The sequence below is a fragment of the Panthera uncia genome, chromosome C2 (genome assembly GCF_023721935.1).
Source record: "Panthera uncia isolate 11264 chromosome C2, Puncia_PCG_1.0, whole genome shotgun sequence".
In the NCBI taxonomy this organism is placed as follows: domain Eukaryota; kingdom Metazoa; phylum Chordata; class Mammalia; order Carnivora; family Felidae; genus Panthera; species Panthera uncia.
The window spans coordinates 2,551,567-2,579,545 of NC_064810.1; the positions used below are offsets into that span (position 1 = coordinate 2,551,567).

Here is a 27,979-nt window from a genome sequence, read left to right on the forward strand (position 1 = left end):
GGACACTGTGTAACCTTCAAGGAGTCAATTCCTTAAGCAGACGTAACAGTCCTAAACGTGTATGCACCTACCAGCAGTGTTGCAAAACACATGAAGTGAAAACTGACAGACGTGAATGGAAAACTGAATCCACGGAGGTGGTCACAGATTTCAACATCCCTCTCCTTATAACTGACAGAAGAGGTGACAGAAAACCAGGAAGGATAAAGACCTCAGCAACATTATCAACCACCTTCAAAGTGCAACATTTACCAACATGCCACCTAATAACAGAGGGGCATGCATTCTTTTTCAGAGCGTGTGGAACATTTACAAGACACACTACAATTGGGGCTATAAGATACATCTCGCGGCACCTGGGTGGCTCAGTTGGTTAAGTGCCTGACTTCGGCTCAGGTCCTGATCCTACAGTTTGTGGGTTCGAGCCCCACGTCGGGCTCTGTGCTGACAGCTCGGAGCCTGGAGCCCGCTTTGGATTCTGTGTCTCTCGCTCTGCCCCTCCCCTGCTCGTGCTCTGTCTCTCTGTCAAAAATAAATAATAAAAAACATAAAAAATTTTTAAATATGTCTCAATAAACTTAGCAGGGTTGGAATTATGCATGGTATGTTCTCTGACCACAGTAGCATTAAGTTAGAGCTCAATAGAAATATATCTGGAAGATCTCCAAATATTTGTAAATTAAATAAGCCAATCTAAAGTAGAACGTGCCATATACAACATATGAAAAAGTAAGGTGGCGTCACAGTTCCCCCAAAGGCAGAAACACTTCGTATTCAACATGGAGTGGCACAGTATGTTAGTCATAGATGATAATGTCGTATTTCACAATACATTCACATATATTCAGAACGTAAAGATTCATAAGCATTCTCTTCATTGCAAATTATCCAGGGATCAAGAGGTCACCTGAGGGGCACCTGGGTGGTTTAATTGATTAAGCGACCAACTTCTGTCTCTGTCTCCGTCTCTCTTTCTCAAAATAATAAATAACCATTAAGATTTTTTTTAAATAAAAAAAAAAACATATTTCCATCCTTTTAACCTACGCTCCCTTTATATTTAATGTGACTTCCACGTGTTGACCTTAAAAATAAAACTGCCAGTTATCTTTTTTTTTTTAACGTTTTTATTTTTATTTATTTTTGAGACAGAGAGAGACAGAGCGTGAACAGGGGAGGGGCAGAGAGACAGGGAGACACAGAATCTGACACAGGCTCCAGGCTCTGAGCTGTCAGCACAGAGCCCGACGCGGGGCTCGAACTCACGGACCGTGAGATCATGACCTGAGCCCAAGTCGGACGCTTAACTGACCGAGCCACCCAGGCGCCCCAAAACTGCCAGTTATCTTACCAGCAAAAATGGGTTTATTCTGGAGTAACAGAGAACTGCAGCCCAGTACCAACTACCTAGGGCAACACTATGGACACGTCTGAAGAATAGAGCAGAGGAAGCTATTTTATAGGGGAAAGAAAGGTTGTCTCTCATTGGCTGGGCTGTGATGACCTCTCATTGGCTGGGCTGTTGCCAGGGTCAGGAAGAAACCTTCCTTCCTCCTGCCCCAGCAGTCTGTCCTTGCTGGGTCTGCAGTGGACCAGGGGCGGTGGGGTTGAGAGCTGCTCCTGCTGGCCTCTGGTTCTAAACAAGGTTTTACTTCATTAATTAATTTATTATTTATTAATCATTTATTACATTATTACTCTTGTAAACCATGTATTGTTGGGCCTTGTATTTTGAAAATTAAATATTACTGAGTATTTAAATCTGTCATCCTGTTGTTTTCTACTTGTTCTATATTTTCTTTGTTCTTTCTTTACCTTCAGTGTCCGCTTTCTTCTGGATTAAGTTAGTATTATTTTGTGATTTCATTTTGTCTCCATTATTGGCTCATTAGCTTATTAGCTTAACTTATCATAGTCCACATTCAAAACCTACTCTGCTGCTCAGGTGTAGGGTAAGAAGCCTACAGCACTGCTGTTCCTTCCCCCTTCCATCCTTTTCTAATTGTTGCCATACATGTGTGGAAAACTCCAGAAACATTTTTATTATTTTTACTTTTAACAGCTACCTTTTATTTTATTTATTTATTTACTTAATTTATTTTAAGATTTACTTTTTTTAAAGTAATCTCTACACCCACTGTGGGGCTTGAACTCACGACCCTGAGGTCAAGAGTCGCATGCTCCACCATTGGAGCCAGCCGGGTGCCCCTAAACAGCTGCCTTTTAAAGAAGTTGAAAAGGTATGAGGAAGGGGCACCCGGGTGGCTCAGTTGTCTGAGCGCCGCCTTTAGCTTAGGTCATGATCTCACAGTTCATAAGTCCGAGCCCCACATCGGGCTCCCTGCTGTCAGCGCAGAGCTGGCTTCGGATCCTCTGTCCCCCCTCTCTCTGCCCCTCCCCCACTCATGCACCTGCTCTCTAAAAAATAAACATTAAAAAAAAAAGAGGGGTGCCTGGGTGGCTCAGTCGGCTGAGCGTCTGACTTCAGCTCGGGTCACGATCTCACGGTTCACGAGTTTGAGCCCCACGTCGGGCTCTGTGCTGACAGCTCGGAGCCTGGAGCCTTCGGATTCTGTGTCTCCCTCGTCCTCTGCCCCTCTCCCCACTCACACTCTGTCTCTCTCTCCTTCAAAAATAAATACATGTTAAAAAAAATTAAAAAAAAGAAAAGGTATGAGGAAAAATATCCATATATTTGCTGTTTCTGCCTCTCTCTGTTCCTGTGTGTCAGACCCGAGTTTGTACCTGGGATCACTCTCCTTCTGCCGGCAGGACTTCGAACCGTTTTGAGGCGCAGGTCCGCGGGCGTGGAGCTCTGCAGCTCGGGCTCGGGCTCCGGCTCGCGCAGTGTTCCCTCGCCGTCATCGTCCGGGCCACGTGCGGGGGTGCGGCCGGTGGGCGTTCTCTGGCCTTCTGTCCACGCTGCTGCTCCGCGGCCTTGGACCTGGCCTGTCTGTGACACACCCCCGTCACTCTTGAGTGTGTCCGCATCACTGGCTCGTGGCCGCGTGATTCTCAGGGGCCGCGTGTGCTTCTGTCTGCCCGGGGCTGTGCTTTATAGCTTCCTCGCCTTTGGATATTTTCGGCCGTGGTTTCTTCACAATTTTTATGACTTGGCCTCCTCTCCTTCTGGGAGTCCGGGGACGTGCTCAATGCTGTCCCATGGGTCACTGCTGCTTTTGGCTTTTTTGTGTTTCTTTCAGTCTTTTTTTCGTCTCTGTGTAAGGGCAGAAGTCCAGAGAAGAAGATCACAGTGAGGAAATTTGGTAGCTTTACGTTCTCCTGTGGGGTCACAGCCATCGTCTCCTCCAGAGTCACTTAAAGCTGCACATTCCTGCCACCGCTTGTCCCCACGTAATGCTGGCCCAGTAAATAGAAACACGTCTTCTGCCAGGAACTCTCACGTCTCAAGTGTATTGCCCGTAAGCTCAACTTCCCAGAAGACTAAACCAAAAGGTGATTCTTGGAAGTCTCTTGCGGATAAGATGCCCGAGTTCTGTCAGGCCACGGGCGAGTGATAACCCCACGGCTGAAGGGGGCGCGATAGCCAGGAAGGGTTCTGGTTCGAGTACCCTCCCTGGCACACATCCTTCCGGGCGCTCCCTGCGGCGCTTCCTGACGACTCTTCCAGGTGGTGGGTGGTCTTGCTTATTGACGAGGAAACCGAGGCTCAGAGGATGTGAATGCCTCCCCTGCTGCGGCCTGTCGTTCAGAAGTACCACAGTTGCCGTTCACGTCCTGGCCTCCTGACCGCAGACCCTGTGCCTGAGCCTGTGTGATTCCTCCTGGGCCCGGCCGACCGCACCAGGTCCCCCTGCGCCGAATCTGACATGTAGAAATTACGCGTCGCCTTCATTTAATGGATGATGACGCTGTTCTGAGAACTGTGTTTGCCAGCGCTATTTCTGTCACGGCTACTGACAGCTGCTTGTTTTAATGTATTTTGACACGTGTCGAGGCGGGACCGATCTGGTTGTGGTTCAGGCTCTGCCCGTGTGTCAGAGCTCCTCCATCTGCCGTGCAAAGAGTGTTTTAGAAAAGGAGCAAATTCCTAGTTGGGCTCAGTGACACCTTTTCCACTTTCTTCTGTGTGTGATCTGTTGTCTAAAGTGTTGGTTTGAAAAAGTTGTGATTTTGGAAGGAGAAGTGAGGAGTCTGTTGCTGGAGTGCAGTTCAGACACAGATGAGTCCATGGAAGACGCCAAGGCGCTCACAGCCGTTACAGGCGTTTTCGTTCATAAGGGTCGGAGCTATAATCTCTCTTCGGACTTTGGAAAGACAAACTTAGAGTAAATAAAGCAGCCTGCTCCCTGGAGTTATACTGATCCATCTCCTAGCCACCCGATAGTTAGACACGTTGTGTTCCCAGACCTTCAGAATCCCCTTGGAGCCGTTGTCTAGAGAGCCTGTCCAGACGCCCCGTCCCCAAGTGTGATCACTCCTTCCGTAGTGTCCGCGGCAGGTATTGTAAGTGGAGTCACATCTGCACTTTCCGGTCTCTTGCTTGTTAGTGGCCCGGAACTATTTTGATTCGGAAAAAAATCTCTGGGTAAGAGAGTCGAGACTAGCGGTTGTGTTTCTTTTGTCTCCCACGAAGTATGTTGTTGGCGCTCGGCACCCCCTCTGCATTCCGTGCGGCTGAGCTGGGAGGCTTCACCCGCCCCCGAGTTGGCTGGCTGGTGTCACGGGCAGGGCACCCTGTGGCCTGCGGCTCCGGCTCGTTTATTGCAGGTGCTCACCGAGCTCTGAGCCCTGTCCCGGGAACTGGGGGTTCAGAAGTGAACAAGACCGAGCGCTTCCCCCATGGAACTTCTGTGCAGGTGGACAGACTTGCCGGCGCGTGGAACGGCGGACGTCATAGGATACAGATAACGGCGGGGCGGCGTGAGGGGCCGGAGGGTGATACCTGCTCTTCAGGTATTTGAGTGAGGCCCGAGTGAAGTGAAGGGCAGGCTGTGCAGAGGTGTGAGGGCAGAGCATCACAGGCGGAGGCCGGGCAGCAGGCGGCCCCCAGCCCAGGGCGATGAGAGCTCTGGAGTGGAAAAGGCCGGTGTGGCTGGGGAGGGCGGGAGGATGTCAGGAGAGCCAGAATGATCGGGGGCTGCCCCTGCTCAGAGCACCGCCCAAGGCCTTCACGGCTGTCTCTGGGCCTGGCCATCTTCAGTGCCAGTGGGACTTCAGTGCCTCCTTCAGTGGGAGGAAGGGGAGGAGGGTGCACAAAGAAGCGAGACAGGGTGGGGGGAAAACCAGGAGGATGTGGTGTCCTTGAGCCCAGCGAAGACGGCGTTGCCGGATGAAGCAAGGGCTGTGCCGTGTGCTCCCGGGCTACCAAGCTGCGGTGGGTGAGCTGGTAGGCTGGGGAGGCCAGGGGTCCAGCTGGGTGGGTGCTAGGTGTGTTGGGGGCTGAAGCCCAGCCACTAGGTCCCTCCCTTTGTCAGCAGCGCATGGGCGACGCTCATAATAAGCTGTTGGTTCAGTGTGGCACGACCAAGTGCACACTCAGCATTATGCCTGGGGACCCGGGGTCTGAATCGAAGGTGGTGACACCGATGTTTGGGTGTGGCTCAGACTGGCCCCCAAAACGTTCTGGATAGTGGTGGTGTCGTTGGAACGACGATGCAGTCCTCACTGCTGACTGCTTTGGTGGCAAGTCCAGAACTCTGATGGAAGGGTTCCTCTCACCACCGGAAGTGGCCGGGAGACCCCCAGGCTGTTTCCAGTTCCCACATTGGCCATCTGGCCAGACCCTCCAGGCTGAAGAGCAGGGGCACAGACCCTCTTCTGCCTTTGCCAACCATTGATGGAGAGACCCGATTGCTTCTGGTTGGTTTTGTTCCGTGTGGTAGATTTTGGTTCTTGTCAAGAGAAGTTAAAAGTGAAATTATACTTTAACTGTTCTTGTAGTTTAACAGGATTCTGTGGTCAACCTTTTGTAGTCCCCTTGATGGGTTTTCTCAGTCTCTGTCTTCAGAGCTGACTCCAGACATGCCGAAGCCTGCTTGCCCTCCCTTTTCCCATGCGTGCGTGTCAAGGTTATTACTATGTTTCCTAGGCACGTTGCCTTTTCGTGTTGGTTTCATCTTTCATCAGCTTTTTGAGAGAAGATAGGCTAAGGTGTTGGATTCTCTGGAACTCCTCTCCTAGTGGCACCCGGTGGCAAAAGAGTGCTGCAGCTGGCCGAGGGACAGTTCGGTAGAAGGGTGACAAGATGCTCGGCCAGGATTAGATGTCACCCAGGCAAGTATTTGCTCCCAGTTTTTATATCGAAATGCTAAATACGCCCAAACTGCTGTTTTATCACGAGGCTCCTGTGGCCATATTAAACACCGTGAGTCCAACCTGGCTTCATGCTTATGGCTCAGTAACTGCCTCTGGGTTAGAGAACTAGACAGTCAGGTTCGGTTGATTTGTGAAGGTGGATTTTGGTTTTATTTTAATGGGATTCTTTTGATCTAATGAATTTTTCCTCTCCCACAAAGAAGTAATTTTAGAGAATCTTTTGTGGCGTAAGAAACACTTAAATTTATACGCAAGGGCTAGAGGGTGCCATTAATAACCTGAAATAGTCAGACGTCATTGTAGGGGCAAGAACAGTCGTCCCTGAGGAAACAATGCAGTGAACAGCTGAAAAGATTCATAGAGAACATGACAGAAACCAGACATTCTCTGAAATGCTCACTTGTCACTTACAATGAATGATGTACAGAGTATCATTTGAATTCCTACTTCTTAGATTTTCATCGAGGACACTGGTGGCTTTAGAGATATTTGTACATTGTGGCTTAATGCCCAAGGCACCAATTTCTTCAACCTAAAGAAAAAAGAACCACAAGTAACAAAGGAAAGCCAAGCAAATACTTCCTTTCTTGGCCGATAAGCTGCTGCTGTGATGTGTAGCTTATTTTGAAGGCATGTTGGGTGTTATTTATTTTCAGAATCTTTCCAAGGTGAGACTTGAGTCTAATGGACAGAGGCCCCTGCTGCAGGATATGGAGCCGCTCTCCTGCCTGCCTGGAAGGCTAGATGCGCTTTGTATACAGTGGGGCATAAACTGTGATGTAGCAAGCTTCGCACCCCACTCAGCTGGTCCTCACGTGCAGTATCAGTCAGTCTGTCCAGGCAGGAGCGTCCGGGAGCGTGCACAGCCCTGGATCTGGGTCTGCGGGGGTTACCGCCTCATACCCTGTATTCGAGAACAGGAAATTTGCAGGGAAGGTATATCAGGGTTCCCTAGAGAAACAGAACCAATAGGATTCATTCTTTCTTTCTCTTTCTTTCTTTCTTTCTTTCTTTCTTTCTTTCTTTCTTTCTGTTTTTTCTTTCTTTTCTTTTCTTTTCTTTCTTTGTCTTCCTCCCTCCCTCCCTTCTTCCTTCCTTCCCTCCTTTCTTATCTTTCTATCAATGAGGAGATGTATTTTAGGAATTGGCTCACCTACTTTTAGAGGCCAAGAAGCCCCCATCATCTGCGCTCCGCAAGCCAGAGGACCAGGAAAGCCAGCGTTTTGGACTGAATTGTCCAAAAGCCCGAGAGCTAGGAGTGCCGGTGCCTGAGGGCAGGAGAAGCCGACCCTTCCCCCCACCCCGGCACAAGCAGTATGAAGTTGCCCTTCCTTCTTGTCTTTGTTCCCCTCAGGCCCTCGGGGTGTGGATGATGTGCACCCACACTGTGAGAGGCTTCTGTGCTCAGTCTGGAGATCCCAGGGCTGCCCTTCTCAGAGAAGCCCTCACAGGTGCACCCAGAAATAGTGTTTCACCAGCGGGAGCATCTCCGGGGCCAGTGGAGTTGACACGTAAAATTGACCATCCCAGAAGACAAGACATAACTACATTGAGACAGGACAACCATAATTGATGAGGCGATGCTCTTAGCCCCCCTTTCTGAGCGCCTGCTCACGGCCGGGGCTCTTCCTGAGGATGTCCCACGCGTTCAACCCATGAATTCGCGTCACCAGCCCTGTGAGCTCATTGCTGGTGCCACCCAGGCCTCAAGTGGCTGAGTTGGAAGCTGAGCCAGGCATTGGGGCCCCTGGCCAAGCAGGGGACCCAGGGTGGAGAGATACGGATGCGGTGGGAGGCCCCGAGGACTGAGCTGGGTGCCGGGTTGTCAGGTCAGGGGGACCGCGGGAGTTACATTGGCCCGGAGATGGCTGGTATGATTTGGGCAGATTGTTATTTCTTTTTCTCTGTCCTCCTCTCTGCCTTCTCCCTTTTCTTCCTCTTTCCTTTCCTTTCTTTTCTTTTCATTTCCTTTCCTTTCCTCCTCTTTTCCTTTCTTTTCCTCTTTCCTTTCTTTCTTAATTTCCTTTGATTTCAAAATCAGTTCAGCGAGTGCAGTGTGTTCAGAGAGAAGTGCACAAGATAAAAGTGACAGAGAGAAGTGTTGCACAGGCAGGGCACTGTTGCCAGAGCCCAGGCTGAGAAATGGGAAGTTGTCAGCACCCCAGAAATGCCGTGCCCCTCCTGATCGCTTCTTGCGTCCCCTTTGCCTGTTCTGGAACATTGTATGAATGCAGTCGTGCCTCCACGTGGGCTTTTGTATCCACAGCTTGTTCGTGAGGTTCTCATGCTGCTGAGCGTCTCTGTGGACGTGCTCGCTGCCGTGCCACAGGGTTCGCAGCACTGTGGCCACTAGGGCAGGACAGCTCTGTGTTGTGGGGGCCGTGACGCGCACTGGGATGTTGAGCGACATCCTGGCCTCTACCCATTAGGTGACAGGAGCACCCTCCCCACCCCGCCCCACCCCCACCGGCCTCCCGTTGTGATAACCACAGATGTTTGGAATGTTCCCTGGGGGGTTCGCAGTTGAGAACCACTGCTGAAGAGTATTCCATTACGTGAATTTTTCCAGTTACTGTTTGGATCCTTTCTGGTTTTTGTTCCAAGACTTCTTGTGCATGTCTTCCGGTAAATACCTTCCTGTCAGGTGTCTCTTAGAAATGGAAGTTTGGATCGTGGGAGTGCATGTCTTCAACTCCAGTAGTCTGTCCTGGGCCACTGACCCAAGTGCAAGTTTTATCAACGGCACGGGAGCATTCGGGTACTTTCCATTCTCACGAGCACCTGCTGCTGTCGGCCTCCTTCACTTCAGCCACTTCGACTTGGCCTTTTGGATATTGTCTTTGTCAGGTCCTATTCCAGTCTCTTGCCTGTTTTACTGTTGGGTTGTCTGTTGTCTTACTAACTTTTACATTCCAGAAACAGGATCTTTGTTGCTTTTGTAAAAGTTGCAGATATTTTTTTACTGCTCTGTGTCTTACGTTATTTCCCTTGGTGGTGTGTTTTGATGAACCAGAAGGTCTCAGTTTGAATGGAGTCTGGATGCTTTTTGCTTCTTGTTAAGGGAGGATTTGCCTATCTCAGGGTCATGAACGTACTGTGCTGGGTCATCTCCTGGAAGCCTTCTCTTTTTGCCCTTCACATTTCGTCTCACCGTCTCCCTGATTTGGGCGTATGCTATGTCCTGGGGACCCAGTTTAATCGTTTTCCCGTATGGATGTCCCCTGACCCCATCCCGTGGCTCTTCAGAGCAGCTTTTGTTCCTTTGCCAGCATTCCGCATGTGTCCCGGGCCCTCCCCTCCATTCCCTGTCTCTCTGTCGTTCTGCGGTCTCGTGTGGTTTCTTGTCAAGATTGGTCAGTCTTGATAGCCAGCACAGACATTGCCTCCTCCCTTATTCTTCTTCAGAAATGGCCTTGCTGCCCCACGGTTTTAGATCTGCCTGTCAGGTTTCACAGAGGAAGCTGCAAAAGCTTTTGGTTTGGTTGAAATTGCACGGCCGTCTTCACAGTGTTGATGCTTCAGTAGGTCACTTACCTTGTTACTACGTAACGGATCTTTCCCTCCCTTAATAGTGAGTGGTGCTTTCTGCATAGAGGTCCTGAGTGTTTCATTTTGGATTTACTTCTGGTAGCGGTGCATTCTTCTAATTATGTAATTCCTTAATCCACCCAGAAAACCTTTATCCCGCGCCCACCCCTGCGGTGTGCCAGGCACCGTTCTAGTTACCAGGATGCCACAGTGAGTCAGGGCCAAATCCTTGCCTTTGTGGAACTGGTGAGTGAAGAGAGACCACGAGAAAGTAAATAAACGAAACATACTGTGTGTTTTGTGATGTTTACAATGCTATTGAGAAAAGGAGGGCTGGCGAAGGGGATAGGAGGGCCGTGTTTGTTTTTTACCTTAATTTTAAGGTGGTTGCGGAAGGCTCCTGAACAGTTGACTTCCACACAAATGCCCTTAGGATCTCTGGGAAAGCGCCCTGCAGCCAGAGGGATCGGTGGTGCAAGAGCCCTGGGGCCGGCGTGTCCTGCTCTGTTGGAAGGACACCGAAGGCCCTTGTGGCAAGTGTGGGAGTGGGGTGAGTTAGTTCCGTGTACCGTGGGACTTGCTACGTACGGGACACCAGCTACATGCCAGGCGTTGTGATAGCTGCTTTCACACGCCTCCTCCTTTGGTCTTTACGCTAATGCTGTGGATGATTTAAGCCCTCGGTTCATAGATGAGAAGACAACGGCCCAGCAAGCCTTTGTTTAAATAGTTTTGCTAAGGGCCACCTAGGTGACTCCAAGGCTCAGATCATGATCTCACAGTTCATGAGTTCAAGCCCCTCATCGGGCCCCACCTTCGGCTCTGTGCTGACATCGTGGAGCCTGCTTGGGATATTCTCTCTCTCTCTCTCTCTCTCTGCTTCTCTCCCCTTCGTGCTCACTCTCTCTCTCAAAATAAATAAATAAACTTAAAAAAAAAAAAGAGGGAGAAAGACAGTTTTGCTAAGACAATGGTGGTGAGTGGCTCTGAATCACACGTGTCCCCCCATATGCTGCTACGGCCCTGTCGTGGAGGTAACTGCCGACTCATCTCCGATTTTTGTTTATACGTTCAGTATATGAATTTTTAAAAAAATAAGCGCAATTACCAGGTAATTAAAGAAAGACAAATGTGTTTGTTTTAATTTCAAGTATGACTGAGAACAGGAAGACCCTCTGAACGTATGTGTGAGCGTATTGAGTGTGTGTGAGCACGAACGTGTGTTGGAGTGTGTGTTGAGAGTACGTGTGCACGGGGGTGTGTAAGTGCGTGTGTGTGCGCGCACGAGCGTGTGTTGGAGCGTGTGTGCATGGGTGTGTGGGAGTGCACGGGAGCGTGTGTGTGAGCTGTACTTCAGGGGGCCGCTTGGGCTCTCAGGAAATCCATCGGGCTGGGTCTGGTGAGTTTCGTCTGTGTCTGTTCGAGTGCCTGTGTGTGAGGTGTGTGGCCCTCGGAGTCAGGGCCTGTGACGGGCTGTTGGGGGCGTGTGGAGTTAGGGATGTGTCAGGGACGCGTCCTTGTCCTCTAGTCCTTAATTTGCTATGGCTTAATTCCCAGAGTACTGTTTTGCCCCCTCCTTCCTTCCCCTGCTCAGTGGGGCGGGTGTGGGGTAGATGGAAACACCCGTCGCCGTCTGGGGAACTAGTGTCCTGGGGCACCCAGCTCGGGACCCATAGAGCGAACTTGATGGTGATGATGAGTGTGTGTGGAGAATGGGGAGGGACGGTGAGTAGGAAGAGGGGCAAGGGGAGTTCGCAGACCTTCCTTCCTGTGGAGGGAGGGTGTGCCTGTCAGGGGCTTCCCTCTAAGGAACCTGGGTCAGCACCTACCAGCTCTAGGGTAAGACGTTTCACTTCTACTTGTGTTCAAAGAAACGCAGTGTAGAAATTCCTTATCATGTTGTTGAAATATGGTTACATCCTAACGTGCCAGTTCGGATCTTCCCCCAAATCCCTGTAGGTGGTAACAGGCAAGAGTGTGGCCTGCCACTGAGTCTTTGGCCAGCAGTCAGTGCTCCGGCCCAGCGGAGCCGGTGTCAGGCCCAGCGTGGGTGGCGCTTCCCACGATGGCGCCCCTCACAGAGCCGGTTGCTTCGGCGGGCAGCACGGATGTGATGCTGTCACTTAAGCCTGGCTACCGTGTGGCTCCTTTCAGATGCTGCTGCCGGGGACAGATGTGACCGCATGAGCTGCATGCTCATCGGAGACATTTGTGACAGATACCAGTGACGTGAGAGCTCCGAGCTGCGGAGGATGTCACCCAGGGAAGTTGCGTTGCTGGTTTATAATTGCCGGTGACTCTCCTGGCTTTCTTCTCTCCCCCACATCCTCCCCACTCCCTGATGTAAAAACAATTAGAAAGAAAGACGTCTGTTGTTTGGGGGAAAACACGGTATGGTGCAGCGATTTCCTGTCCATCCAAGTGCTTATTAGTAGGACGTTGTGAGAAGAAAATAGCCCCAGAATCTCAAGAGGGGACTGACTTGATAAAAATGGAGGAAAAAACCGAGCAGAATGTTATTTTATTTGTTTTGAGCTGCCTGAGCTTTAATGATGAAATAGTGCTTTAAAAAAAGTGTGGTCTCATGTACATGATTTTCAAGAACAGGCAAACGGATCTCTGTTGACGGGAACCAGAGCATCACTTGCGCGAGGGCGGGGATGGGCCGCAAGGCAGGGGCTGTGCGGGAGCTTTGTGGGGAGGGAAGTGTTCCGCATCCCCTTAGGATTGGGGTTTGTACGGGTGTATACATTTGTCCAAACCTTTTGAGCTGCGTGTGTAAAATTGGTGCAGTTTGCTCTGTGTAAACTTTACTTTCATTTTGACAACACCGTCCAAGAAAACTGCGTTCATTTGTGTAGCTTCACGTTATACACAACAACCAGTCCCTGTCTCCTTGTGCAGCTTCTTTCCAGTTCAGGTGAAGCGCAAGTTTTACGTCCCTCCATCCTTTATCTTCCCTCATTTGTTCTAAAATTGTCTGAAGGATTCCCTCTGTTTACGTTGAGAACCACATCCGACACTGAAATAATTCCTGCCTCAACCAGCAAACGCAATTGGGAGAGCTCAACAGGAGAGGCAGAGTTTCTTGTATGTACCCTTATTTTTATGACAGAATTTCTTTTGTCGTTCTTTCCCATTCCGAGAACTTCCTTGAGCTATTTTCTCTTCAGTTCACTCTTTCAGATTTTCAGAAAAGTTGCAGAAATTGTACATCTGAGATGGAACAAAGAAAGAAAAAATGTACAAAGCCAACCAGAGAAATGGTGTATCACCCGTGGGAGCAAAACAATTCAGTGATGCTCACCCTGCTTCCCCTAATGTTAACACCTTCCGTAACCATAGACCACATTCACGTGGAGGACGTTCACATTGGTGCGCTGTGAGAACCTCATCTTCAGCTCTAATTAGAATTTTGCCAGTTTTCCCACTAATCTCCTTTTTCTAAAAACAGATGTAACTCATCAGCCATGAAATTCAGCTGTGTATAGCGTACAACTCAGTAGTTGTTAATATATTCACAGAGTTGTGCGAACATGACTGCCACCTATGTAATTTTAGAATATTTTCGTCACCACTCGTGGAAACCACCATGCCCATTAGCAGCCACCCCCCCCCCTTCTCCCCACCCAGCCCCTGGGGGCTGCTAATCTGCTTCCTGTATCTATGGATTTGCCTTCCTCTAAGCCATTCATAAAATTGGAACTTTATAACTTGTACCCTTTTGTGTCTGGCTTCTTTCATTTAGCATGTTTTCAGGGATCACCCGTGTTGTGCCATGTATCAATACTTTATTCCTTCTCCTTGCCAGATAACGTTCCGCTGCGTAGATATACCACGTTTTGTTTATCCATTGACCACTTGATGGACATTTGGGCTGTTTCCACTCTGGGGCTGTGTTGTGAATTGTCAAAGTAGCACTCACTAAGTGGAGCACAGGCTGCTGGATGGTGAGCTGTGGTCTGACAGTAGCCCACAAGAGAAACTGAAAAAGAGGTCCTGGAGGACACCTTGAGGGGGCCCCACAGGGAAGTCGAGGCCGAGCGCAGACAGAGAGAGGCAGGACCTGGGGCCTTAATGAGGGTCTGCGGCTGGGGGGCTTTGGGATCCCCGGGCTGAGGCTGGACTGGTCAGTTGAAACCAGAAGAGTGGGGCTCTTACCTAAGGGGCCCGTAAGGGGAAGGTGCGAGGGGGTGGGGGTGGCGGTGGGGCGGGGGGCCGTCGATCGCAGGGCTGTGGGAGAAGTCAAATCAGGGACTTACATTTGCTTGTGGCTCTGTGGGCTGCTGTCTAGGGCACCTGCATGCATGAGAGGCTGCCGTCAGTTCAAGGTCCCTTCGGGCCATTTAACCCACTGAAACGGATGGCGAGGCAGCGCCACCAGGGAACAGTTGAGCCACACTCTTGACCGGCTGTTACTGAGTAAGCTGAGTAATGCTGCAGTGAACGTTCCCGTGCACGTGTTTGTGTGGCTCAGCCAGGCCGTCACAGTAGGGTCTGCTGGCGACAGATTCTCTTGATTTTCCTTCATCTGAGAATGTCTCGACCTCCTCTTCATTTCTGAAGGACATTTTCACTGGGTATAGGATTCTGGGTTGATGACTCTTTTCTTTCAACATGTGGAAAATGTGTCACTTTATTCTGGCCTCGGTGGTTTCTTTCTTTTTTTTATATTTTTTTATTATTTATTTTGAGAGAGAGAGAGCAGGGGAGGGGCAGAGAGAGAGGGAGACACAGAATCTGAAGCGGGCTCCAGGCTCCGAGCTGTCAGCACAGATCCCGGCGCGGGGCTCGAACTCACAAACCACAAGAGTCTGACCTGAGCTAAAGTCGGACTCTTAACCGACTGAGCCACCCAGGTGCCCCAGAAAAGGCTATTTTTTTTTAAATTAATTAATTAATTAATAAAACCAAAAAGGTGGTTTTATTAAAGCAGGGAGACAGGATCTATGAGCTGAAAGCCCTGCACTTGGGATCGTGAGAAATGACTGGTTATATGCTTTTTGTGGAGGGAGTGGCAAGGCTAGAGATGTGTTTCTGAGGAATTTCTGTTTGCTGCAAGGAGAGTGTACTGGACCTTGAAGGTCTGGCTGTCTGTCAAGGTAGGTTGTTTTTAGTCTTTAATGAAACATCAACATTAAGGCAGCCATGAGTTCTCTGATGAATCTTTTTTTTTTTTTTTTTAATTATTAAGTAAGCTCTAGCCCAATGTGGGGCTTGATCTCACGACCCCAAGGTCAAGAGTCGCACGCTCTACCGACTGAGCCAGCCAGGCACCCTGAAAAGGCTATTATTTTTTATTATTATTATTAAAATGCATTAATATGTTTTTTGAGATTTTACAAAACTGTGGTCTGTTCCTGGATTCTCTAACCCTATACCATTTATCTCTGTGACTATCCCTTTATCAGTATCACACTGTCTTGATAACTGTAAGTCCTGAAATTGAGTGGTCTGAATCTTTCAGTGTTTTTCTTTTTTGAAATTGTTTTGGCTGTCTTAGTTCATTCTCTTTCTCAAATAAGTTTGTTAATTTCTACAAACAAGCCTACTGGGTTTTTGGGATTACATGGTGTAGATCAGTGGGGAGACTGACATCAAAACTATATTAAGTCTTCTATCTCTCAAATTTACTTAGGTTGTCTTTTTTTTTACATCAATGTCTTATGGTTTTTAGCATACAAATATTGCACATATTTTGTAAGATTTATAGACCTAAATGTTTTATGTTTTGGTGCTCTTGTAAATTATAGTCTTTTTAAAAATTTCGTTTCCAGTTTATTGTTACTGATATGTGGATACAGTCGATCTTTGTATGCTGACCTTGTTAAACTCAATTAGTTTGGGTTGTTCAGAGGTTCTGTGTTTTTACTGATTTCCTTTCCTCCTCTTTTAAAATCAATAATGGAAATAAGGACATGAAAGTTTTCAACTCTAATTGTGAATTGATTTGCCCTTAGAGTTCTATCATAGTTTGCTTTGTGTTTTTCGAAGCTCTGTTATTAGGTACGTACGTAATTGAGACTGTTCTGTCTTCCTGAGGCATTGACCTCTTTACAATTATGCAGTGTCACTCCTCAGTCCTGGTAACATTTCTTGTTCTGAGGTCTACTGTGTCTGGTAAGAACATAGGCTCTGTAGCCCTCTTTTAATTAGTGCTTATGTGGCGTATTTTAAATATTTTTGTTTATGTTTAACCTTTGTCCTTATATTTTTCTGGGGTGTCTTGTGGACAGTGTATAGCAGGATCTTGCTGTTTTGTGCGTCCTCTGCCTTCCAATCGGTGTGTCTATGCTGTTTTCATTTACTGTGTCCAGAAAGGAATGCAAATGTATCTCTAGTTGTTTCTCTCTTCTTTTTTTGTTTGCTGTTGGATTATTTTAATATTCCATTTATCTACACCGTTGGCTTATCATTTGTACTGTAAAAACTTTTTATGATTTGCCCTAGGGTTTCCATACAATCTTTAATTAATCTTTAAATAGTACAGCACTGCTTCAGGTGTGCCGTAGGACCCATACAGCAGTGTTTTCCCGTGTATTAATCCTGTTTATTTCCAGTTCCTTTTCTAGTTGTGGCTGCATCCGGCTCATCTGTGAGTCTGGTGCTGTTGACTACTTTATCGCCACTGTGGGTGTTTGGTTTCCCTTGCTTGGTCTTTGTAATTTCTGATTGGATGTTGGATGTCGTATCAGGGCAGGAGAGCAAACGTTTTGTATAATGGGTTGGATGGTAAATATCTTAAGCTTTAGGGCCACATGTGGTTTCTGTTGCATATTCTTCTCCGTCTCTTTCTCTTTTTAAAGTAACTCTTCAAAATGTACACATCACTCTTCGCTCCCGGCCTGCACAGAAATGGTTCCCGGGCTGCATTTGGGTGGCGTGGCCTGGTGTGCCGGGCTCTGCGGCTCTACGGTCATGGCGTCGGCTTGCGGACGTGGCCTCTCACTGTGCTGGGACGTCCGTGGGGGTGAGAGGGGTGTGGGTTTTGTCGTCGCTGTGCTTGCCTCCTGTGTACTGCTGGCTTCGGGTTCCTCTCTTCTCCTTGTGCTGAGGGTGAGGGCTGAGCTCCCCGTGTGTCTTCCTCAGTGTCCTCTTCGCACCCTTAGCTCTCGGCCTTCCCTTTGCATCTGTGTTCGCAGGGGTCTCCTCCCCCGGCTGTAGACCGCTCGCCTTGGCCGCCGGTGTTTGCCGGACTGGCGCTGGAGGACGAGGTTCTCTGTCCATTCGGTTCGGTTTCTGTCCATCCGTGTCTGGGTGGTGGGGCCTTCCCGGTGATCCCTGCACACGCTTTCCTGTGGCAGCCACGCTCTTCCCCGGGTCTCTGGCGGGTCTGGTACGAGGAAGAGTTGCTCTCCCCTCCCCCAGAGTAGGAGCGCTGTAACGGCCGGCACCCAGGCCGTGTTGCCTTCCCTCCTGGGTACAGCACGGCAGCTGTCGCCATGCCCTGGGGGCCCTGGGGGCCCTGGGTCAACAGCAAAAGCCTCTGGGCAGCTCTGGTGTGTGGCACTTCCCACTGAGGACTGATTGAGTCCACTCTTTCAATCCATTCACTTCTTGAAAGGTTTAAGTATAGCGCTAGGAAAGAGGTTCCGATTACAATATTCAATCAAGAAGTGAATCGATGGCAGGGGCGCCTGTGGGGCTCAGTCGGGTGGGCGTCTGACTTCAGCTCAGGTCATGGTCTCACGGTTTGTGGGTTCAAGCCCCATGTTGGGCTCTGTGCTGACGGCTCGGAGCCCGGAGCCTGCTTCGGACTCTGTGTCTCCCTCTCTCTCTCTCAAAAATAAAATAAATACAAAAAAAAACCCCAACAAACCAGGAAGAAGTGACTCGATGGCATATTAACGCTTCCCAGTAGGGAGAAGTAGGAGGAGAGCTGCATCCAACCTGGTTAAGGTTGTAGCTGTGTGTTGGGCTCTTTTTGGTGGTGCCACCACACGTGCAGGGTACCGGCTTCTGCAACTCCAGAGGCAGTTCCTGAGCGGATTCCTTGGGGGGACAGTGGAAACAGTGGACTTTGGAAACTCAGTGGCCCTGAAGAGATTCAGCGTCCGTATGTGGCCACTGAGGGATTTGATGCACGGGGAGGGCAAATGAAACAATACCTTTCATTCATTCATTCATTCATTCATTCAATGTCTTATTTACTTATTTTTGAGAGAGGGAAGGATAGAGAGGGAGAGGGAGAGGGAGAGAGAGAATCCCAAGCAGGCTCCTCACTGTCAGCGCGGAGCCAGACAAACCACGAGCTCATGACCTGAGGTGAAATCAAGAGGCCGACGCTTGATGGACTGAGCCACCCAGGTGCCCCTGAAGTAACACTTTTCAAAACTATCCTAGAAGTGGACAGAATTCTAGCAGACAACACGAAAGGCCCTCACATTTTTAGTTCGGCATCTTAAAATGATCTGACTGCGAATAATATTTGAAGATGGATGTTACTAGAATGGATGGTGATTGAGTTAGTTGTGTTGCTCTTGTGAGCTAAGCTTTTACGTCCAGCGGGGACACTTTCCCGGTGAGTGTGCAGTTACCAAGTAGTCGGATTTGGCCCTCAGAAAGACCAAGAGCCCTTGAGGGGTAGGTGTCGCCGCGCGTCCTGGAGAGGGTCCCTCTAACCGGAAGCGCTCCCTCTCTCCCCAGACCCCGACGCGGAGGTGTGCCTTCACGCGCTGCGGCTCGTCCAGTCTGTGGTCCTGGAGCCGGAAGTCTTCTCCAAGTCTGCCTCCGAGTTCCGGAGCTCCCTGCCCCTGCAGCGCATCCTGGCCATGGCCAAGAGCCGTAACCCCCACCTGCAGACCGTGGCCCAGGAGCTCCTGGAGGACCTCCGCGCCCTGGAGCGTGACGTGTAGGGGCGCGCGTGTGTCCCTCCCCCGCCCCCAGGTCCCCACTTTGTATTCTGGAACCATCACCGCGTGCCATGTGTCCCAGACGGTAGACCGTGAGTGACTCGAGAGGGACGTGAATGCATATGTATCCACACAACTTCCTCCTGGAAGCAAAAGTTCCTGTGGGTGGCTGGGTGACCTTGCCAAGGTGCCCGTGGAACAGTCCATCCTTCCGGAAAGGCCCATGTCCTGTGCCTAAAAGAGGGCCGCCTTAGAGCGGCCCCTGCTGCTCAGGAGACTTTCTGAGAACTGTGGGCTCCCTCGTACAAAGGGGGGTGAAATGATCACCTGCCCCACCGGTCAGCATTTTCCTGAGATACATGGTTTGAAAAACAATTCATTCTCTCTTTAGTAATTGTAATTAATACCCTAAAATGCAAGTTTACCTTTAAAGCTTTGGTGAACCTGCTATTTCAGGTGACATTGGACATTTTAGTTCTTTTTTTTTTTTTTTTTTGCCTGTTTTATTTTTGAATAAAGAAAGCCAGAAGAGTCATTGATGTGCACACTGCTGTTTCTGGAATATCATGATCTTGGTATCAGGAAGTGGTATATTACAATGCATTCAGCGCATATACTCGGTAGAAAAAACCTCTCCTTATATTGTTGTGGGCTGTTGGGCTATAAACTCAAAAGTCTGGTTTTTCACATAAGATACCATGAAAAGGGCCTCACGGACAAGAGCCCATGCACTGGTAGAAATCCTTTAGATGATGTACACGGCTGTGTGCCAGAGTGCCCTCTCTATGCGGGTCCTTCTCAGCTGCGCCTTGGCCACTGGCAGAGAGCAGAGAAGGATACACCCCATCTGTCACAGACAGCCTGCGTGTGAGAGGAAGTGCCGTCTACATCACCCCTACAGTCACTTGAGGGAACACATTCGTTCCTTTCTTGTGCTCCTTCCCGCACACTGTCGCTCTGGGCCCTCGGGCTCCGGGCATCCTCTGAGGGTGACAGCAAAGGCCGGCGTCGCTGGATGGTGGCGGCCTCGCATACATGTATAAGCTCTTTCTGCCGTGTGGCGTTTAGAATAACTTCATTTTCTTTTAAGTAGATTTTATAGGCAATGCGTGGTTCGTGGCTGAGGCTGAAGCAGGAGCTTAGAGGAAAGGCTCGGTGCTGAATCTCACGAGCCGACAGATTGTGGAATAACTACTAGCTCGTCAGAGCCAGAGAGATGTTGTAAGAGGTGATTTGAAATTCACGGATGCAGAAATCGGTCCATCTGTGCGCCGTGGCTCTGTAGGTCTGATTATTGGCAAATAAAATCGAGAGCGTCGTGTGTTTGTACTTTTCCTAGCATGGTATTTTCTTTTTGGTTATTTGTTTGATAAGATAATGGGAGATAAACTAGTGTAATTAGTTTGTGCTGCCTCTAGAAATGCAGGGTCTTTTCCTGCCAAAGACGGATCCGCAGTGTATACAGAGACCCAGAACTGGGCCAGCCCACGAGTATTGTGTAGTTCAGCTAATTAGTAGATGGATGTGATCGAGAAGGATACTTTTTTTCCTCATGAAAACTCCTTCAGGGAGAAACACATGACAAATGCATGTTTCGAATGTATATCACAGGAAAAGTACCTGAGGCCAGTTTTAAGGAATGGCTAGTCTTTCAAATATTTCTGTTCTTCACGTGAAGGTCAAGGGGAACACGCGAGTACTAACAAAATCTCAGTTTAAAAAGTATGTTAAAGCAGGCTCCTGGGTGGCTCAGTCGGTTAAGCGTCCGACTTCATCTCAGGTCAGGATCTCACGGTCCATGAGTTCGAGCCCGACGTCGGGCTCTGTGCTGACAGCTCGGAGCCTGGAGCCTGCTTGGGATTCTGTGTCTCCCTCTCTCTCTGACCCTCCCCTGCTCACACTCTGTTTGTCTGTCTCTCTAACAAATAAATAAATATTTAAAAAAAAAAAAAAAGTATGTAAAAGCATGCACGTGGGGGGCTCAGTTGGTTAGGTATCTGACTCTTGATCTCAGCTCAGGTCCTGATCTCAGGTTCAAGCCCCATGTTGGCCCTCGTGCTGGGTGTGAAACCTACTTAAAAAAAAAAAAAAAAAAAAAAAAAAAAAAAAAAAAAAAAAAGCATGTACTTGGCGGTGTTTGAAGTCTCTTGTGAATTTAAAACCAGAAACAAAAGCAGTAAAATGGTATATATATTTTTAAATTTAGCTTTTAAAGAATCCCTCTCTTGTTAAGTTGAGGAACTCTTTCTTTTTCCCTTGGTGCTGTCAGTATTTTCTGTAAAAGCCTGGAGCCTCCCAGGCCCGCAACCAGCCCTTGCCCCTGCTCCCCACGGGTGCTCGGAGCAGCCCTCGTGCCCGTGGACCCGAGAGGTCCTGGTTCAGATGCAGACGGTGCTGTGGCTTTGAGGACGGTGTTTCATAGCTGGGTCTGCCCGTGGCGCAGAGTGGAGTAAGGAGTCCTCGTCCTGGATGTTTACATATCCCCGTGCCTTTCACTTATTCAGGGGGGTTTAAAATTAATTGGGGTGCCCTGCAGAGCATTGCAAGTCTGGGGCTTGAAGGAAACCCGCACAAGGCAGGCAGGCAGACCGGGGCAAGGAGGGGTTTCCCGGAGAGCTGTAAATCTGCCCGTTTCACTGGTTCCGCCAGACCTGCCGTTAGCTGTACTGCCATGACACGAATGTGCTGGAAAAGTGGGTAGACACTTTTGTAGACTTACTAGCTTCCTGAGGAGCTCTGAAGACAGAGTTTTCTCTGTGTTCTCCTGGGACGCAGATCTGACCACCCGAGATCTGGCCAGAGCGGGGTCTGGGCATAGGCCCTGGGGTGGCGCAGACCCAGCATTGGCTGCAGCACCCCGTGGGCAGTACGCAGGCTCCGAAGGCGGAGCGATGGGGCCGGAGGAAAGTCTCTGATACTTCTCCAGCCCAGGGTCAGGTGCAGGGCTGAGAGACGCCGGTGCACCTGCGTCCCCGCAGGACTTGTCCCCAGTGCTCACCGGCGCCCCTCCGCTCGGAGAGATCACACCTTAAAATCGTCTCCACGTGCAGGACGAGGGGACCTTTGAATGTGCTAGTGCCTGTTACAAAATGAAGACTCGTCCTTTTTTTATTTGTAATTCTTCAAGTGTTTTTTAATTGTGGCAGAACTTACCACATAGACAGAAATGGTAAGCATAAAATTACCATTTTAACCGTTTCTAAGTGTAGAATTCGGTGGCTCACAATGTTGTGTAACCACCGCCACTGTCTATTTCCAGAACTTTTTATCATACCAAACCGAAGTTCTGTCCCCATTCAGCAAGGTCTCCTCGGTCCCTAACTGCCCTCTTCCCAGCCTCTGGCATCCTTTGCTCTCCTTCTGACTCTGTGAATTTGTGTCCTCGTATAAGTGGGATCATAAAGTGTCTGTCTGCCTGGGTCCAGCTTGTTTCACCTGAGCGTAAAGTCTTCAGGGTTCTGCCGTGTCGTGTCACGTGTCCTAATTCCATTCCTTTTTGTGGCTAAATAATATTCCATTGTATGTACACACAGGCACACCTTGGAGACATCACAGGTGTGGTTCCGGACCCCCGCAACAAAGCGGGGCAATAAAGTGAGTCTAATGTTTTGGTTTCCCAGGGCACGTAAAGGCTGTGTTTTCACTACGCTGTCGTCTGTTACATGTCCGGTAGCCATATGTCGAAAATCCACAGTGTATGTACCTTAATTAAAAAATACTTGATTGCTAAAACATGCTAGCCATTGTCTGAGCTTTCAGGGACTTGTGATCTTTTTGCTGGTGGAGGGTCTCGCCTCCATGTTGGTGGCTGCTGAAGGCTGGGGTGTCCTTGGCAACCTCTTAAGACAGCAGTGAACTTTGCCACAACGATCGACTCTTCCTTTCACCAACGATTTCTCTGTAGTTTGTGGTGCCGTTTGATAGCATTCTACCCACAGAACTTGTCACACCCTGTTGCTGCTCTGTCACTTAAGTGTATGGAATATTCCAGATCCTTCTGTCATTTCAACAGTCTTCACAGCACCTTCACCGGTGGTAGATCCCATCTCAAGAAACCACCTTCTTTGCTTATCCCTAAGAAGCAGCTCCTCGTCGGGGTGCCTGGGTGGCTCAGTCGGTTGAGCGTCCGTCCGACTTCGGCTCAGGTCACGATCTCACGGTCTGTGGGTTCCAGCCCCGCGTCGGGCTCTGTGCTGACGGCTCAGAGCCTGGAGCTGCTTCGGATTCTGTGTCTCCCTCTCTCCTTGCCCCTCCCCCGCTCATGCTCTGTCTCTCTCTCTCTGTCAAAAATAAATAAAACATTTAAAATTTTTTTTTTAAAAATGAAGCAGCTCCTCATCTGTTCAGGTTTCTCCTGAGGTGCAGCAACTCAGCTCCTTCTTTCAGGCTCCACTTCTGGTTCTGGTTTTCCTGCTGTTTCCACCACATCTGCAGTGATTTCCTCCACTGACGTCTTGAACCCTTCAAGGTCCTGCCTAAGGGCTGGAGTCCACTTCTTCCAAACTCCTGTTCGCGTGGATAGTTTGACCTCTTCCCACGAATCTCAAATGTTCTTTAATGGCATCTAGAATGGTAAATTCTTTCCAGAAGGTTTTCAGTTGATTGATTTTACCCAGATCCGTCAGAGGAATCACTATCCGTGGCAGCCAAGCCTTACAAAATGTATGTCTTCAGTAATAAGACTAGACGGTTACAATTACTCCTTGACCCGCGGCTGCAGAATAGGTGTTGTATTAGCTGACCCGAAAACAACGTTCATCTCCTTGTCCACCTCCATCAGAGCCCTTGGGTGATCAGGTGCACCGTCAACGAGCGGTCATATTTTGAAAGGAATAGTTCTGGGGCGCCTGGGTGGCTCAGTCGGTTAAGCGGCCGACTTCGGCTCAGGTCATGATCTCGCGGTCCCTGAGTTCGAGCCCCGCGTCGGGCTCTGTGCTGACGGCTCAGAGCCTGGAGCCTGTTTCGGATTCTGTGTCTCCCTCTCTCTGACCCTCCCCTGTTCATGCTCTGTCTCTCCCGGTCTCAAAAATGAAAAATAAAAAATAAAAAAATAAAAAAAAAAGAAGAAAGGAATAGTTCTTTCTGAGGGTAGGTCTCAGCCATGGGCTTAGTGTATTCACTAAACTGTGTTGTAAACAGGTGTGCTGTCATCTAGGCTTTGTTCCATTTGTAGAGCGCGGGCAGAGTAGAGTCAGCTTAATTGCTGAGGCCCTAGGACTTTCAGAATGGTCAGCGAGCACTGGCTTCAAATGAAGTTCACCAGCTGTGTTAGCCCCTGAGAGAGGAGTCAGCCCGTCCTTTGAAGCTCTGAAGCCAGGCACCGACTTCTCTCCAGCTATGAAAGTGCTAGATGGCATATTCTTCCGATAGAAGACTGTTTCTTGTATGCTGAGAAAACGGTTTCGTGTAGACGCCTGCGAGAACTATCCTGCTACATCTTCTGGAGAACTCGATGCAGCTTTTGCCTCAGCACGTGCTGCCTCACGGCGCCCTTTTCTGTTACGGAGACGGTGTCTTTGCTTAAACCTCCTGGACCAACCCCTGCAGGCTTCAGACTTTTCTTCCGCAGCTTCCCCACCTCTCCCAGCCTTCACGGAATTGAAGGGAATTAGGATCTTGCTCTGGATGAGGCTTTGGTTGAAGGGGATGTTGTGGCTGGTTGGACCTTCTCTCCAGACCACTGAAACTTTCTCCATTTCAGCAATCAGGCTGTTTCACTTTCTTATCCTTTATGTGTTTGCTACAGCAGCACTTTTAAAAACGTCCTTCAAGAACTTTTTCTTTGCATTGCCTTTTGGCCGCTGGGCGCACGAGGCCAAGCTTTTGGCCCATCTGCTTTCGACACGCCTTCCTTACTAAGTAAGCGTCATCATTTCTAGCTTCTGATTCGTAGTGAGAGATGCGACTCTTCCTTTCATTTGGACACTTGGAGGCCTTGTAGGGCCGTTCGTTGGCTTAATTTAAACATTATGTGTCTCAGGGAACAGGGAGGCCTGAGGAGAGAGGGAGGGTTGGGGGAACGGCCAGTCGGTGGAGTAGTCAGAACACACACAACACTTCCCAATTAAGTTTGTCAGCACCCAAAAACAAGTACGCGAGTAACGTCACAGACTAACGTCACATTACTAACAAATGTGTAGTAATAACAAAGTTTGGAATGTTGTGACAATTACCAAAACGTGATGCAGGGACATGAAACGAGCAAAGGCTGTTGGAAAAATGGTGCTGACCGACTTGACTGAGGCCACAAACCTTCCCTTTTTGAAAAATGCAGTATCTGTTCACAGATACCTGCTGAACAGATCCTGTTTGGCACAGTAAAGCGAGCGCAATAAAACAAGGTATGCCCGTACGGTATTCTGTTTATCCTCTCGTCTGTTGATGGACAACTTGGGTTGTTTCCACCTTTTGGCCATTCAGATAATGCTGCAGCGAATATTGGTGCACAGGTATCCGAGTCTCTGCTTTCGAGTCTTTGGGGTGTGTACTTAAACGTGAAATTCCTGTATCATGTGGCGATCCTATGTTTGGCTATTAAAGGAACTGCCGAACTGCTTTCCACACCAGCTGCACAGTCTTACTCCCCACCAGCGCCAATGCATGAGGGCTCGTGTCTCCGTGTCCTTGCCGACACTCGTTACTTTGTTGTTGTTTTTTTTTTTACAAAACTCGTTACTTTGTTGTTTTTTACAAAACTCGTTACGTTGTTGTTTTTTACAAAACTCGTTACTTTGTTGTTTTTTTTGTGTATCTTCTTTGGAGAAATATCTATGTAAGTCTTTTGTCTGTTTTTGAGTTGGGTTCTTTGCTTCTTGCTGTTGAGTTCCAGGAGCTCTTTATATATTCTGGATACCAGTCCCTTATCAGATATATGATTTGCAAATACTCCCATTCTGTGGGTTGTCTTTTCACTCCATTGGTAGTGTCCCTTGATGTACAGAGTTTTAAATTTTTATCAATTCTAACTTAGTCTCTTTTTTCTTTTGTTGCTTGTGCTTTTGATGTCATATCCAAAAAATCATTGCCAAATTCATGGTCATGAAGATTTTCCTGTTTTCTTCTAAGGGTTTTACTGTTTTCTTTCTGCAGGTCATGTCTTTAATCCATATTGAATTAATTTTTGCATATGGTGTGAGGTCAGGGTCCAGCTTCATTCTTCCAGTTTTTCCAACCACTTGTTGAATTTTGTGATCGTCATTTGGAAATATTATTGCAAGTATGATTTTCAGAACACAATTTTTCATGTATATTATACTCATTGTATTTTGGAAATCTTTTTTTTTCTTCATGAGTTGCTTTTACTGTAAGGATTGTAAGTTGTTCCCAGTGGAGCTCCCTCAGCTGTTACTTTCCCACCAAGAATGTGCGTATGTAATCTTCTTAGAACATATCTAACCCCAAATGACTCAAAAAAGAAAAAAACATTCTCAGTCATATAGTTTATTACATTTTTAAAAAGTTTTGTTTATTTTGAGTGGGTGGGGGGGGAGGAGAGGACAGATAGAGGGAAAGAGAGAATCCTAAGTAGTGTCAGCACAGAGCCCAACATGGGGCCCGATCTCATGAGATCGTGACCTGACCTGAAGTCAAGAGATGGATGCCTAACCAATTGAGCCACCAGGCGCCCCCGGTTCATTACATTTTTAAACTGAAGGCATATTTGTAGCTCAGCTTTTTAGACTAAATGGTTTTATTCAGTTGCTCTAGAACATCTGAGAAGAGAGTCCAGGCAGCAGGAAGAGGACGTACAGGGGCCCTCGAACCCCTGTTTGGGGTGAGTTTGAAGATGGCAGGGAGGGTGTGGGTACAGGCTTTGGACAGACTTCATGGCTTGCTTTGTGTGAGGGCAGATTGTTGGAGAGCTAGGGGCAGGGCAATATCTGATTTACGTTTTATTTATCTTTTAATTTTTTAAAAAATGTTTTTTTATTTATTTTTGGGAGAGAGATACAGAGTGTGAGTGGGGAAGGAGCAGAGAGAGAGGGAGACACAGAATCCGAAGCAGGCTCCAGGCTCCGAGCTGTCAGCACAGAGCCTGACGCGGGGCTCGAACTCATGGACCGCGACACCATGACCTGAGCTGAAGTCAGACGCTTACCCGACTGAGCCACCCAGGCGCCCCTGATTCACGTTTTAAAACGTAAACAAAATTGATTTTGTTCTTAGGATCAGTGGGTGGCCACACTCGGACTTGAGCCTAGTGGTGCCTGCCAGCTCTACCCCCGTAAGCCGCAGGGGTTAAGATACCCAGACCAGGAGACACACACTTCCCCAGGGGACGCCTCGGTGTCCCAGGCCGGTGCCTCCCACACTCGGACCTGAGGCCCGGCGTGCGGGTTCTCACCGGGCCCTGCACCTGACTTGCTGCCATGCACACGCATCATGCAGAGCACGGGTGAGGGGGAGGTGACGTGTCCCTGTGGGGGGAGGAGAGCCACTCGGTCCAGCCTGCTCTCAGCCAGCCCAGCTCATCAGCGCCTCAGCTGTGCCCGGCCCGCTGTCTCTTGCACCTTCGGTCAGAGGTTCTTAGCGATTGTGGACTCCTGGAGCACCTACCCAACCCCGTAAGCTTCTCTCCACAGTCCTACGTGGAAGCACGTGTCCCGTCTCCTGTACAATTTCTGGGGACCCCTCGGTGGTTGGTAAGGGACCCGTTGCCCCGGGTGTGAGAACCACACGGCCTGGTGCAGGGCTGGCCCGTAACGAAGTACTTGGGTGCGACGGGCATGTGATTGCACTGTGATTTCCGGGAGAACGTGAGGCCTCCCGCGAGCACGTTGGCCCTGTAGCTGGCGGTGGCAGTCACAGGGCTGTGTCCGATGTGCGGCAGCTGTCTGCAGGCAGGGGACAAGCCCTGGGCAGTTGAGCCGCTTGCCTGAGGGCAGAGCTGTGATTTGAGCCGTTGGTAGTCCCTAGTCACAGCCCGATGTCACTTCCGCCCCTCTGGGGGCGTGTCCACCCTCCTCTGTGGTCACCTGTTCTCCAGGCCGGGGTCTGGTCCTGCTCTCGGAACTTCCCGGCTTACAGCTCCTTTGGCGTCCTCTGGCCTGCACGCTCTGGGTGCTGCCGGCAGGCCCACGGAGGGGCGGCGGGAGGCCGGGGAGGCAGCGGGTGTCCACCACTTACCCCCTCGGCCCACCCACCTGAGCGGCGTTTGGACAGCACACGCGGGTACGTGGCAGGCTCCCGTGGCCGCCTGGTCACGTGGTAACACGGAGATGACATGGAGGGAGATGCAGCTATCAATCACCAATATTAAAATGTTATATTTTTGAAAGATTCTGTTCAGTATCTGTAGTTCAATTTACAAAATTAATATT

The 27,979-nt window shown here is 49.2% G+C and overlaps 1 protein-coding gene across 2 annotated transcripts in view; it reads left to right on the forward strand.

Moving 5' to 3' along the window:
- Positions 1-19,194, forward strand: part of HSF2BP (heat shock transcription factor 2 binding protein) — a 93,019-nt gene extending 73,825 nt beyond the window's left edge. For both annotated transcript variants that reach the window (XM_049627773.1, XM_049627774.1), the window contains exon 9: positions 18,454-19,194. In XM_049627773.1, coding sequence (XP_049483730.1) covers positions 18,454-18,662 — 209 coding nt within the window. In that variant the 3' untranslated portion in view covers positions 18,663-19,194. The remainder of the gene's footprint in view (positions 1-18,453) is intronic.
- Positions 19,195-27,979: the final 8,785 nt, after the last annotated feature.